This window comes from Gopherus flavomarginatus, chromosome 1 (assembly GCF_025201925.1).
Source record: "Gopherus flavomarginatus isolate rGopFla2 chromosome 1, rGopFla2.mat.asm, whole genome shotgun sequence".
NCBI lineage: Eukaryota > Metazoa > Chordata > Testudines > Testudinidae > Gopherus > Gopherus flavomarginatus.
Genome location: NC_066617.1, coordinates 368,918,675 through 368,932,037, shown reverse-complemented (window position 1 = coordinate 368,932,037; position 13,363 = coordinate 368,918,675). Strand labels below are relative to the sequence as shown.

The following is a 13,363-nucleotide window of genomic DNA, read 5'->3' as shown; positions in this document are numbered from 1 at the left end:
CTCCACACCAGAGAATTTTGGAACTCAAACAGGCAGAAATTGAGTAAAAGAAACTAGCCATGTAACTGCCAGGCAAAGAAATGGAGGGGAAGGAAAGAGAGAGAAAGCATCTGGGTCAGCAACAGCAGTTTTAGTTTGAGTACGTGGGAATGGGCTCAGGGCTAGGGGCAGGGGTCTATAGTGTAGGGTGGCTCTTATGTCGGGGTGGTGGGAACCCTGTCTCCCACTGTCATGAACTTGCAGCTCCTAGGAAGAGGGGCCAGGGGCTCTATGCGCTGTCCATGCCCACAGACCCTACCCCCGCAGCCCCTATTGGTTGCAGTTCCCTTATGCACAGGAGCTGCAGGGACACATGTATGTGGGTAGGTAGCCTGCCAGCCCTATCCACCCTGAACTCCACTACCAGCACAGCGATGCCTTCCCCGCCAGCTCCAGCACCAGTGGGGTTCCCGGGCAATGTGTCACAGACTGCGCCCCCCAGCACCAGCAGTGGTCCCATGCCATCTCCCTCAGCACCTCGAGTGCCCCCGGATGACCCCCTCCCCAGGCACCCACAGACCTCCACCTAAGTTTTAGGTAGGGGTACATATTAAAAGTCATGAGTTTTTGTTTATTGTGCAAGAGCTGTCCATAACTAACCATAACTAAAACTAACCATGACTAAAATATAGCCTTACTGATGGCTCATAAACAAAGATAATGGACCATGGAGAAGTTGAGCCTTCCTGTGAACCTTTCAGCCAGCCTATCAGTAATGGATGCTATGACTCAGCATGAGTAGCATGACAACGCATCCCTTATGATTTGGCCTCCTGCAATTTGCCGTTGACTGTGATGGTGGTTAAATCTGGTGGACACTAATCCAAGCAGCTGAGTTTCCCTAATGGCCAAGTGGCCCCTAAGGGAATGTGCAGACATGCTTCATAAAGATACCTGCCTCCCTCTCTGAACAGATACTGCCTGCTGCCTGTGCTACCTCTCTGATGACTCTTTGTCCTTTAGGGTGAAGACCTCTGGTGTCAGTGGCTCCCCTTCTAGCAGGAATTGGGTACGTTGGAAGGTTTCAGTATCTTTAAATGAAAAGTGAAGGGGAAAGACTGCAAGCTGTTTCCATTTGCAGACGTTCTGTAGTGAGACAGAAAAATAAGCTGGGCTGTCGGGGTGACTCAGTGTTAGGGCTGGAGAGCAGGCAGTGCTGGGTAGCTTGGGAATCCCACCACTTCATCTGGCTATTGTCCTTGGTGGGTTGTTCAAGCTATGCAGAAATCTGAGATTCAAAATGAACTCGGAGTGTAAAAACCCAAAGCCCCTGAGTCAGCGGCACAGCAGCCAGCAAACAGAGCTGTAATCAGGGGAGTTTCAGTGGGAGTTTACAGGGGGAGTTCGTGGGGGAGACTTAGAGACCTAGGCAGAGGAACTGACAGGCTAGTGAAGGGAGTGAGTTGTGGTCTGCCCATGTTCTGGTGCCTGTTGGGGGTTTGTTTTGGTTTGTGTTTCTTGGACTAACAGGTTTTAGGTGGGAAGGCTATGACTGATACAGAGGCAGCAGTGAAAGACACAATGAGGATGACTGGATGTGGAAGCTGCGGCATGTACATGATCCTGGAGGTGGTACCTGAAAAGAGTTTCGTCTGCATGAAGTGCCGCCTGATAGAGCTGATGGAAGAAAAGATCCAAGGACTGGAGAGAGAGGTGGAAACTCTAGTTGAGTTTAGAAGGGGGTTCGAGCAGATGATGGAGCAAAGATGTGAAGAGGCTGAAGGGATAAGCTCAGACTTGCAGATGGAAACAGGACCAAAGAATTCTGAGGAAAGACTGCTGGGTGAGAAAAGTGGACGATGGAAGCATGTGACTAAGAGAACCAGGCAGAGGAAAAGACGAGCCAGTGAAGGAGAAATAGATCTCAGGAACAGGTTTGCAGAGTTGGAAAATGAAGAAGTTGCACAGCAGGTGGTCGCTGAAGATGAGATGAGATACAAGAACGAATGGGTATAAACTGGGCACTAGGAAGTTTAGACTTGAAATTAGACGAAGGTTTCTAACATTAGAGGAGTGAAAATCTGGAACAGCCTTCCAAGGGGAGTAGTGGGGGCAAAAGACATATCTGGCTTTAAGATTAAGCTTGATAAGTTTATGGAAGGGATGATTTGATGAGAGAGTCTAATTTTGGCAATTGATCTTTGATTATCGCCAGATAAGTATGCCCAGTGGTTGGTGATGGGATGTTGGATGGGATGGGATCTGAGTTACTGCAGAGAATTCTTTTCTGAGTGCTGGCTGGTGAGTCTTGACCACATGCTCAGGGTTTAGCTGATCGCCATATTTGGGGTCGGGAGGGAATTTTCCTCCAGGGCAGATTGGCAGAGGCCCTGGAGGTTTTTCGCCTTCCCCTGCAGCGTAGGGCATGGGTCACTTGCTGGTGGATTCTCTGCAACTTGAGGTCTTCAAACCACAATTTGAAGACTTCAGTAACTCTGGCATAGGTTTAGGGGTTTGTTATAGAACTGGATGGGTAGGGTTCTGTGGACTGCTTTGTGCAGGGAGTCGGACTAGATGATCACATTGGTCCCTTCTGACCCTAGAATCTATGAATCTATGAGAGGGCAAGGAAAAAGAGAAGAGCTGTTAGTCCTACAGGAGGAGGGGAAGAGTCAATGGAGACAACACCAAATATGAGCCCCAGGAGGGTACGTGATGGGTTGCGGAGGATTGCAAGGGTAAATAGGAATCAAGAGGACTTGCAGCCAGTGGTAGCAGGGTATAGACCGGAGAATCACACTGTCACCAGGAAAAAGCAGGTCTACGTGACTGGGGACTCCTTACTGAGAAGAATAGACAGGCCTGTAACTAGAGCTGATCCAGAGAACAGAATGGTGTGCTGTCTGCCGGGTGCTAAGACACGGGATGTGGACCTGAGGCTGAAAAGGATCCTAACAGGAGCGGGAAAGTATCCGTTGATTCTATTTCATGTGAGAACGAATGATATGGCTAGATTTTCGCTGGAATGTATCAAGAGAGACTATGCCAGACTGAGGAAGACGCTTAAGGAAATCAAGGCTTAGGTGATCTTCAGTAGGATTTTGCCTGTTCCTAGAGAAGGGCAACAATGATGTGACAAGATTATGGTGATAAACAGATGGCTCAGGTAGTGGTGCTATAAGGAGAGCTTTGGGATGTACGGCCACTGGGAAGCATTCATGGACAGAGGATTGTTCTCTTGGGATGGACTTCACCTGAGTAAGGAGGGAAATAGACTTCTAGGATGGAGGCTGGCACAACTGATTAAGAGAGCTTTAAACTAGGCATTTGGGGGAGACGGTTGGGAGATGTCCAGGTAATCTCCACACCAGAATTTAACATTGAGAGGGAAGAAAACAAAGTAAGAGAGGATACAACCACGGGCAGAAGAATGGGCATAAGGAGGAAGGGTATGGGAAGATACCAGTCTAGCAGGTGATGGTGGTGGTAGAATGTCTGTGCTTAACCGGGTAAAGAATGTCAGTGAAGCCAAACGGCAAAAATTAAGATGTCTGTACACTAATGTGAGGAGCCTAGGTAACAAAATGGAGGAACTAGAGCTACTGGTGCAGGAAGTGAAACCGGATATTATAGGGATAACAGAAACATGGTGGAATAGTACTCATGACTGGAGTACAGGTATTGAAGGTTATGTGCTGTTTAGGAAAGACAGAAATAAAAGCAAAGGTGTTGGAGTAGCATTGTATATCAAGGATGAGGTTAACTATAAAGAAATAAGAAGTGATGGAATGGATAAGACAGAGTCTGTCTGGGCAAAAATCACATTGGGAAAGAAAGCTACTAGAGCCTCCCCTGAGATAGTGCTTGGGGTGTGCTACAGGCCACCGGGATCTGATTTGGATATGGATAGAGACCTCTTTAATGTTTTTAATGAAGTAAACACTAATGGGGGCTGTGTGATCATGGGAGACTTTAACTTGTATAATGGAGTAGATGAGATTCTGTGAGTGGGTGAGATTTTGTGGCCTGCATTGTGTAGGAGGTCAGACTAGATGATTATACTGGTCTCTTCTGACCTTAAAGTCTATGAGTCTATGAAGATTTCTCAAGGGCGTCCCATTTCTACTGGTGCCGTGTGCTTTGGGCCCGATCCTGACAGGGGCTGAGTGCAAGGAGACCGCACAGAATAACAGTGATTAGTTCCCCAGTTGCCTCAGGTTTATTTGCTGCTTGAAATTTATTCACAAACACATTTTCAAAGGTTTTATTCTCCAGTTTAATTGTGAAGGCAGGAATTCAGAGCTTATTGCTCTGTGATGAAAGATCTGATGAGGCATATTTCTATTTCCTGACTGGCTGAGGGCTCCAGAATCTCTGTCCTGTAGATGTCCCTTAGCGTTCCCAGGGCTTCCGGCATCTCTGAGTCTCTGAGTGCCGCATGTCAGGCCGTGGGTTGGCATCCTCTGATGCTCCCACCCTCATATTGGCCCCTGGGCTACAGCACACTGCAATTTGACTGTGCCTGCCCTGCAGGTCCGAGTGGGTTCAGCACCTGTGGTTCTTTCCTTTGAGAGGCTGTGAGCAGTGGTGAGATGAGTGACCAGCCAGCCTTCTGAAACCAAAGTGGTGTGTAATGTGAACTGTAGGAATAAAGCGTAACATGGGAGAATAAGAGGGTTTTCAAGGAACAGTCTGTTTTGTCAGACTCCCAAACCCTACCACTCTAATGGGGAACCAGGCAGGCCGAGGGCCTTCAGACTTTCTCAGTGGTGTCTGTGCCTGTCAGTCTGAAAAGTTTCTCTGCAACAATTGCTCCACCTCTCTACAGACTCCCAGAACTAAGAAAAAAAGCTGGATAACGTGGCTAGAGCATGGAAATAGACTCTTCCCAGCCTGTAGCTCCGCTGTTGCCTCTCAACCTCCATGAAGTGCTCACTGAGAGATAGTTCTTCTTCAGCTGCTGCTTCCCTTCCTTCATGATTTCCAGCAGCCTGTTTTTAAATTAAGAAGAGCCATAGCGGTTTCACCCAATATAGCCATAAGACAAACATCCCAGTAGTTAACCCAATATAGCTATAAGCAAACATCCCAAGAACTCGGTTTAACCTACACATTCATTATGGCATCTCAGCTCCATATCTCTCCCAGTACTAATTTTGGGTGCCACGCATTTTAGGAATACAGGACAGAGACACTCAGAAAGAGAGAGAGAGAGAGAGAGAGTGCGACAGACTATTTTTATGTGTGAAATGACGTTCAATTTCCATGTGTACTCCATGCATTTGACTTTGAAATCCACTTCCTGCAAACCCTTATTGTGCTTGAATAACAGCTGCTGGTTGTACTATCTACCACAGCGTGAGAGCTCAAGGAATGAAAAATAATTATACTGACCTCAATGCCTGTTACCACTCCAGATACAGGCTACAGCCTGACAGAACAGAACCTGAGGAGAACCAGTCAGCTACTAACTAAGAGTCAGAGGAGCTACAATACGCCACATACTATTTGCAATGGGTTTGTGCTATTAACTCTTTGTTCAGTGGAACAACTGTATAATGCTGTCACCTGGTAACTGACCAGTAGCTGTTTCAAACACTCACATTCAGGGTCAAGAACACAGTCCCTCTACTATACCTGTGCAAGACTTTCCAAAGAGTCATGAGACAACAGAACTGCTGTTCTGTGTTTCAGCAGAGAAGAGCTCAGGTGCAGGAAAGGGGAGTGTAAGGGTACGTCTACACTATGGGATTATTCCGATTTTACATAAACCGGTTTTATAAAACAGATTGTATAAAGTCGAGTGTACGTGGCCACACTAAGTACATTAATTCGAAGGTGTGCGTCCATGGTCCGAGGCTAGTGTCTATTTCCGGAGCATTGCACTGCGGGTAGCTATCCCATAGCTATCCAATAGTTCCCACAGTCTCCCCCGTCCCTTAAAATTCTGGGTTGAGAGCCCAGTGGCTGATGGGGCAAAAATCATTGTCGCGTGTCGTTCTGGGTAAATGCCGTCAGTCATTCCTTCCTCCGGGAAAGTAACAGCAGACAATCATTTTGCGCCCTTTTCCCCTGGATTGCCCTGGCAGATGCCATAGCACGGCAACCATGGAGCCCGTTCAGCTTTTTTTTTTTTTTACAGTCACCGTATGTGTACTGGATGCCGCGTACAGAAGCGATATTCCAGCGCTACACAGCAGCATTCATTTGCTTTTGCATGATAGCAGAGATGGTTATCAGTCATTCTGTACTGTCTGCTGCCGGTGTAAATGGGCAATGAAATGATGGTTATCTGTCTTTCTATGCTGTCTACTGCTATCATGGGTGCCCCTGGCTGAGATTGGCCGGGGGGTGCAAAGGCAAAGCTGGGAATGACTCCCTGAGTCAATTCCTTCTTTATGGTTTCTAAAAATAGAGTCAGTCCTGCCTAGAATATGGGGCAAGTGTGCTAGAGAACCAGTGTATCACAGAGCACATCTGCTCCATGCCAGATCCCACAGAAATGATGAGCTACATACCATTCACCGGGGGTGCCCCTGCAACAACCCCATCTGTTGCTTCCCTCCTCCCACAACCTTCCTGGGCTACCATGGCAGTGTCCCCCCATTTGTGTCATGAAGTTGTAAAGAATGCAGGAATAAGAAACAATGACTTGTTAGTGAGATAAAATGAGGGGGAGGCAGCCTCCTGGTGCTATGACAGTCCAGGCAGGATATTAAGCAGTGCGGGGGAGAGGAGCCCAGCATCCCGCTGATATGATAGTCCAGGCAGTACAGAATCTTTTCTTTACACAGGAAAGGAAGGGGACTGATGGAGCTCAGCCCCCAGTTGCTATGATGAAAACAGTTATCAGCCATTCTGTATCATCTACTGGGAATAACCAGGAATCATTCCTGTTTTTACCCAGGCACCCTCAGCCAACCTCACCTGAGGCAAGCCAAGAGCACTCACAGGCTGATAGTAACAACAGATATCATTCACATTGTACCATCTGCCACCAGGGAAGGGAGAGGAGTGGATACTGCTCTTCACTGCTGCAGCATCGCGTCTACCACCAGCATTCAGTAGACATAGGGTGACATTGAAAAAAGTCAAGAAACGATTTCTTTCCCTTTTCTTTCACATGGTGGGGGGAGGGAGTAAAATTGATGAACTATACCCTGAACCAGGCTGGACAATGTGTTTGAACCTACAGGCATTGGGAACTCAGCCAAGAATGCAAATACTTTTCGGAGACTGCTGTGGACTGTGGGATAGCTGGAGTCCTCAGTACTCCCTCCCTCCCTCCATGAGCGTCCATTTGATTCTTTGGCTTTCCGTTACGCTTGTCACGCAGCACTGTGTAGCATGGAGATTTTTTTCGAACGCTTTGGCATTTCGTCTTCTGTAACAGAGCTTTGATAGAACAGATTTGTCTCCCCATACAGCGATCAGATCCAGTATCTCCCGTACGGTCCATGCTGGAGCTCTTTTTGGATTTGGGACTGCATCGCCACCCGTGCTGATCAGAGCTCCATGCTGGGCAAACAGGAAATGTAATTCAAAAGTTTGCGGGGCATTTCCTGTTTACCAGGCCACTGCATCCGAGTTCAGATTGCTGTCCAGAGAGGTCACAGTGGTGCACTGTGAGATACCGCCCGGAGGCCAATACCGTTGATTTGCGGCCACACTAACCCTAATCCGATATGGTAATACCGATTTTAGCGCTACTCCTCTCATTTGGGAAGAGTACAGAAACCGATTTAAAGAGCCCTTTACATTGATATTAAGGGCCTCATAGTGTGGACGGGTGCACCGTTAAATCGGTTTAACGCTGCTAAATTCGGTTTCAATGCATAGTGTAGACCAAGCCTAAGAGTGTTTATATGTAATTTACGTCCATCACTGCTTACACAAGAATGGTAAAGTAAAGTGCACACTCAACTGGATATTAGTGCAAACCTAGTGTTTTCACTATTCACCCATATGTGACACTAACTCCACACCTGCCCAACTGAAGTAACTGTCTGTGTTAGCTTGTAACATGCCAAATATCTACAGACCATTCCATGAGAAGAGGATGAAGTGAGGATGAAGAGAAGGCTGTAGGATGATTGAACTCTGGATTCAGTCAACATTGGCCAGGCAAAGCACTTCAGTTCCTCTTGGAGGGATTTTTGATGATCAGAGCATATCACTGGGAAAATTTGGAAAGGGAAAGTTAACAGAGCCCAGTTCTGACTGAATTTATACTTGTAAATCTGGAGCGTTGCCATTCAAGTCAATGATATTAAATTAAGAACTTCTGCCTAAGAAGAATGTATATCATGTACTGCAAAGAGGCAGTGGCTTCATTTGGACTCTCAGGAGTGGAGAATATATATATATATATAATATGGCAATGAAACACATTTATAAATAGCTTCAGTGCAGGACAGATAAATACAGTGACAGTTTAACCCATGCATTTGCAATGTATTTACATCAATGGGGCCAAGAGTTTAGCAGGATTCAAAGAGGGACTGGATGTTTATATAGATAAACAGAAAATCCAACCAAAGTAGTGAAGATTGTTTCAAAAACCCTCTGATGGGCTCTAAACGTTCCTGATTTGCACTGCAAAATTTGTCTAATTAGTGGATGCAGGTTATTTGAAAGCTGCCTATTGCAGGGTGTCTTCCATTTCCTCTGAAGCATCTGGAACTGGCCACTGGATACTAGGTTAGATAAACTACGGGTCTGATCCACTCTGGCAATGTCCATCTGCCTATTTATTGTGTAAATCCAAGACTATGTTTTTGCTGATCTTCCTTGAGCTCCTGGGAGTCTCTAGACTTGCACTGAGAGCAGAAAGATGTCTCGCTAAATGTCATCCAATCTCCTGTCCTTTTTCCTTTTAGGAAGGAAAGTTCAGAACTCCTCGGACCTGCCCAGTACATTATGTCAGCTGTCAATAACACCAAATTCAACTCTGCAGTGTTCCTTCTCACCGGGTTCCCAGGTGAGGAAGACATCCATCTCTGGATTTCTATCCCCTTCTGCTTAATGTATCTTATTTCGATAGTAGGAAATTCAGTCATTCTGTTCATTATAAAAACAGATCCAAGCCTCCATGAGTCAATGTATATTTTCCTTTCCATGTTGGCCATCACAGACCTTGCCTTATCGATATCCACCATGCCAACGACACTGGGTATATTCTTTTTTAACTCTAGGGAGATCAGCTTTGATGCCTGTTTTGCCCAGCTGTTCTTCATCCACTTGCTCGAATGCATTGAATCCTCTGTCCTCTTGTTGATGGCCTTTGACCGCTTCATCGCGATCCGTAACCCACTGAGATATGCCTCCATCTTAACTCTGCCGAGAATAGGCAAGATGGGACTGGTGTGTGTGCTAAGAGGGGTGGCTGTAATTCTCCCGCTCCCTTTTCTTCTTCAACGGTTCCAATATTGTCGATCCAATATCCTCTCCCATTGCTACTGCATAAACCAGGACGTCATGAAGATGGCTTGTTCGGATATCAGAGTAAACAGTATCTATGGCTTGTCGGTTGCACTCTTGACAGTGGGGTTGGACTCGCTGCTCATCTTCCTCTCTTATGTGATGATCCTTAAAACAGTGCTGAGCATCACGACCCAAGTGGAGTGTCTTAGGGCCCTGAACACCTGCATCTCCCACCTCTGTGCCGTCCTGCTCTTCTACATGCCAATGATCGGCCTTTCCATGGTACATAGATTCGGGGAGGACTCTTCTCACTTGCTTCAGATTCTCCTGGGCTACGTCTACCTGCTCATCCCACCTCTGATGAACCCAATTGTGTATAGCGTGAAAAGCAAACACCTTCGTGAGAGGATAATCAGGGTGTTCATCAAGTGAAGAGTCAGTTCATCATCCAGCTCCAAAACTGGTGACACAGGATGCGAAAAATATGGGCCACCTATTCCGTCCTGGACCCTTAAACCTGAGACAACATGAGATACTGATCCGTGCTATGTAGAGACAGGTTCAGAGAGGGTCTAAGACCTGGAACAATGGGAGAGGGGCTGGTGAGGGAGGACAGTGCAATGGGAGAAGGAAGCCAAGGCAGGCAGCAGCGTTTTAAAAGTGACTTTGTTCACGGAAAGCCAGGGAACTAGTGGGATCTTGGCCCATAAAGAGCCACATCAGTGGCTGCTCCAACCTCATAATTCCTCTCAATACAGTCAATAAAGAGAAGGGATGTGGATGTTGTTTCCCATTACACTTGGCCTGTCACTGTCCTGTCTCTGGTTAAACATCCACAGGCCATAAAAAAGGCTGCAGAGCTGTTCTGCAGTCACACCCCTGGCCCTTCCCGAGCGCTCTGGGTGCTGTGTGATCTATGAGAACTGCAGCAGCTGTGGCCAGGGGCTACTGAAAGGGCACAGACATTCACCCTTCCCCTATGCCCTCAGCCAGGTCTTTGTGACAGTGTCATCTCAGACACATGATTAACGCAGGAGTCCCGGGAGAAGCCATTCAGGCAGCCCCCGACCTCCATTCAAGGCTTTGCACACAACACACATCTGAGGACGCTTCCCTCCGAGACATAGCAGAGTGGCATGTGTGAGTGAAGGCCTGACACACAGGAGTCCTGGCAAGAGACTCAGACCTAGGTTCCTTCCTCCTCCCCCCATTTGTGCTGCCCCAGCAGGGAAGAGGGGTGGAAACGGTCCTCATCTCCCCCACAGAGTCACAGCTAGTGCCTATCTGCCCTTCTCATTCACTGCGGGGTGACCACCTTTTAAAAATCAGAAAAGGGACAGAGGCAGGAGCCCCACTCCCTCTGTGACACTGCCCCACCCCTCTTCTTCCCCCGTGAGGCCCCACCCCCTGCTCCCCTTTTCCCCCAAGGCTCCACCCACTCTCCAGGCCAGAAGCTATAGCTGGGCCATGGTGAAATGTGTCCAGGGAGCTAGAACCACTGTGAGGACCACCAGATCCTCCACCTGCCCTGGACAGAGGGCTGGAGGGCTCAACAGAAGCCTCCAGCCTGTGTCTCTGCCTCACAGGATGCACCCCAGGGGAGATGGAGAATCTGGGGCTCCCCACCCCAGCCTTGGCTCCCAGGATAGCTCTTACCATGGTCCAGCTTGTGGCCTGGCCAGGGGGGCAGAGCCTCATGGGAAGTGGAGTAGGGGGAGGGGCCTAGTGGGAAGAGATGGGGCACATGGGAGGGCCTCTGCAGAAAAGGAGCATGGGTTGCAGCAAGCCTGAACTGATTCCCACCCCAAAAAAGAGTTTGGTGGGGCGGTTCCTGAGAAAAGGGGAAGGATGTGGCCAGAGGGTAGGAAATCTTGAGTTTTAGAGAAGACTGGATTAATGCGACCCCACAAAGGAGGCTATTGTTTTAAATACTTCTGTCTGAGTGTCATAAACAGATAGCTAAGGGTTAATGTCTCTTTCACCTGAAGCACCTGACCAGAGGACCAATCAGGAAACTGGATTTTTTCAACTTTGGGTGGAGGGAATTGAGTGTCTGTGTCTTTGTTTTTCTGGCTGCCTGCTTTCTCTGAGCTTTGGAGAAGTAGTTCTACTTTCTAGTCTTCTGTTTCTAAGTGTAAGGACAAAGAAATCAGATAGTAAGTTATATGGTTTCTTTTCTTTGGTATTTGCATGAATATAAGTGCTGGAGTGCTTTGATTTGTATTCTTTTTGAATAAGGCTGTTTATTCAATATTCTTTTAAGAAATTGCCCTGTATTGTGTCATCTTAATACAGAGAGACTATTTGTATTTTTTCTTTCTTTTTTTTATATAAAGCTTTCTTTTAAGACCTGTTGGAGTTTTTCTTTACTGCAGGGAAATTGAGTCTGTACTCACCAGGGAATTGGTGGGAGGAAGAAATCAGGGGAGATCTGTGTGTGTTGAAGTGGCTAGCCTGATTTTGCATTCCCTCTGGGTGAAGAGGAAAGTACTTTTTGTTTCCAGGATTGGGAACAGAGAGGGAGATTCACTCTGTTTGGATTCACAGAGCTTGTGTCTGTGTATCTCTCCAGGAGCACCTGGAGGGGGAAGGGAAAAAGGATTATTTCCCTTTGTTGTGAGACTCAAGGGATTTGGGTCTTGGGGTCCCCAGGGAAGGTTTTTCAGGGGGACCAGAGTGCCCCAAAACACTCTAATTTTTTGGGTGGTGGCAGCAGGTACCAGGTCCAAGCTGGTAACTAAGCTTGGAGGTTTTCATGCTAACCCCCATATTTTGGACGCTAAGGTCCAAATCTGGGACTAAGGTTATTACATGGCGGCAGCGGTGGGATATAGACAGAATCCAGAAGCCAGTAGAAATATTATATTTTTCGTTTCTCTGCTAAGGGCTTTTTAGCAGAGAGAAACAGTTTGATTTTAAAAGGGAACCAGAGAGAAATTTTTTTTTCTGCTCTCTCTGGCAGTTTGTGGCTTGCATGTTAAGCAGAAGTCGTTAAGGACTATTAACAGTCTTTTGTCACACAATAGCCCTCCCATTAGGAGTCAAGTACCAGCACTTATAGGCATGCAAATAAAGTGGTTTTTCTGGTTTCCCTTCATTGAACATTAGCTAGAAAGAGAAAAGGAAAAAAGCACTGTTGCTAGGCAGACTTCAGGAGGCAACAGAACCTGCAGTTCAGAAGATAAACACCGGAGGGCACCCCAACACAAGAAAACAGGAACCATGACTTCTAAGGCAAAAATTGACGCCGAAGAACAAATCAAAGAAGCTGAACACAGGCGAGAGATGGAAAAACACAAACAGCAACTGGAAATAAAACAAAAAGAGATGGAGATGAAAGAAAGAGAAGAACAGATCAAAGAGGCAGCCTACCAAAGAGAACAGGCAGCCTACCAAAGAGAACAGGCAGCCAAAGAGGCAGCCAAGGAGGCAGCACACAGAAGAAAACTAGAAGAAGAAGAGGTGGCCCACCGCCGAGAAATGGAAAACCACCACCGAGAAATGGAAAAACAACAAAAAGAGAATGAAGAGAAGGAAAAACAGAGAAAACATGAACTAGAGTTGGCAAAAGCTGGGCTGCCTGTGCCAGCCAACCCTAACAACCCGGCGCCAAATATTGCTCCACAGCACAGGAAATTTCCCACCTACAAGGCAGGTGATGACACCGAGGCCTTCTTGGAAAATTTTGAAAGAGCCTGTCTTGGGTACAGCATTCCCGAAGACCAGTACATGGTAGAATTGAGGTCACAGCTCAGTGGACCTTTAGCAGAGGTGGCAGCTGAAATGCCTAAGCACCAAATGAATGACTATAAACTTTTCCTAATCAAGGCCAGATACAGGATGGGGATAACCCCAGATCATGCCCGTCGGCGTTTCAGAAACCAAAAGTGGAAACCAGAGGAGTCATTTCCCAAACACGCCTACTGCATTGCAAAAAACTATGAGGCCTGGCTAACAGGAA

At 47.1% G+C, this 13,363-nt stretch overlaps 1 protein-coding gene across 1 annotated transcript; it reads left to right on the top strand.

Annotated features, from left to right (window-relative positions):
* Nucleotides 1-6,734: 6,734 nt before the first annotated feature.
* Nucleotides 6,735-9,834, top strand: LOC127058030 (olfactory receptor 51G2-like). The gene is made up of 2 exons (XM_050967451.1): nt 6,735-6,749; nt 8,893-9,834. The coding sequence occupies exons 1-2, from the start codon at nt 6,735-6,737 to the stop codon at nt 9,832-9,834; spliced, it is 957 nt and encodes a 318-aa protein (XP_050823408.1).
* Nucleotides 9,835-13,363: the final 3,529 nt, after the last annotated feature.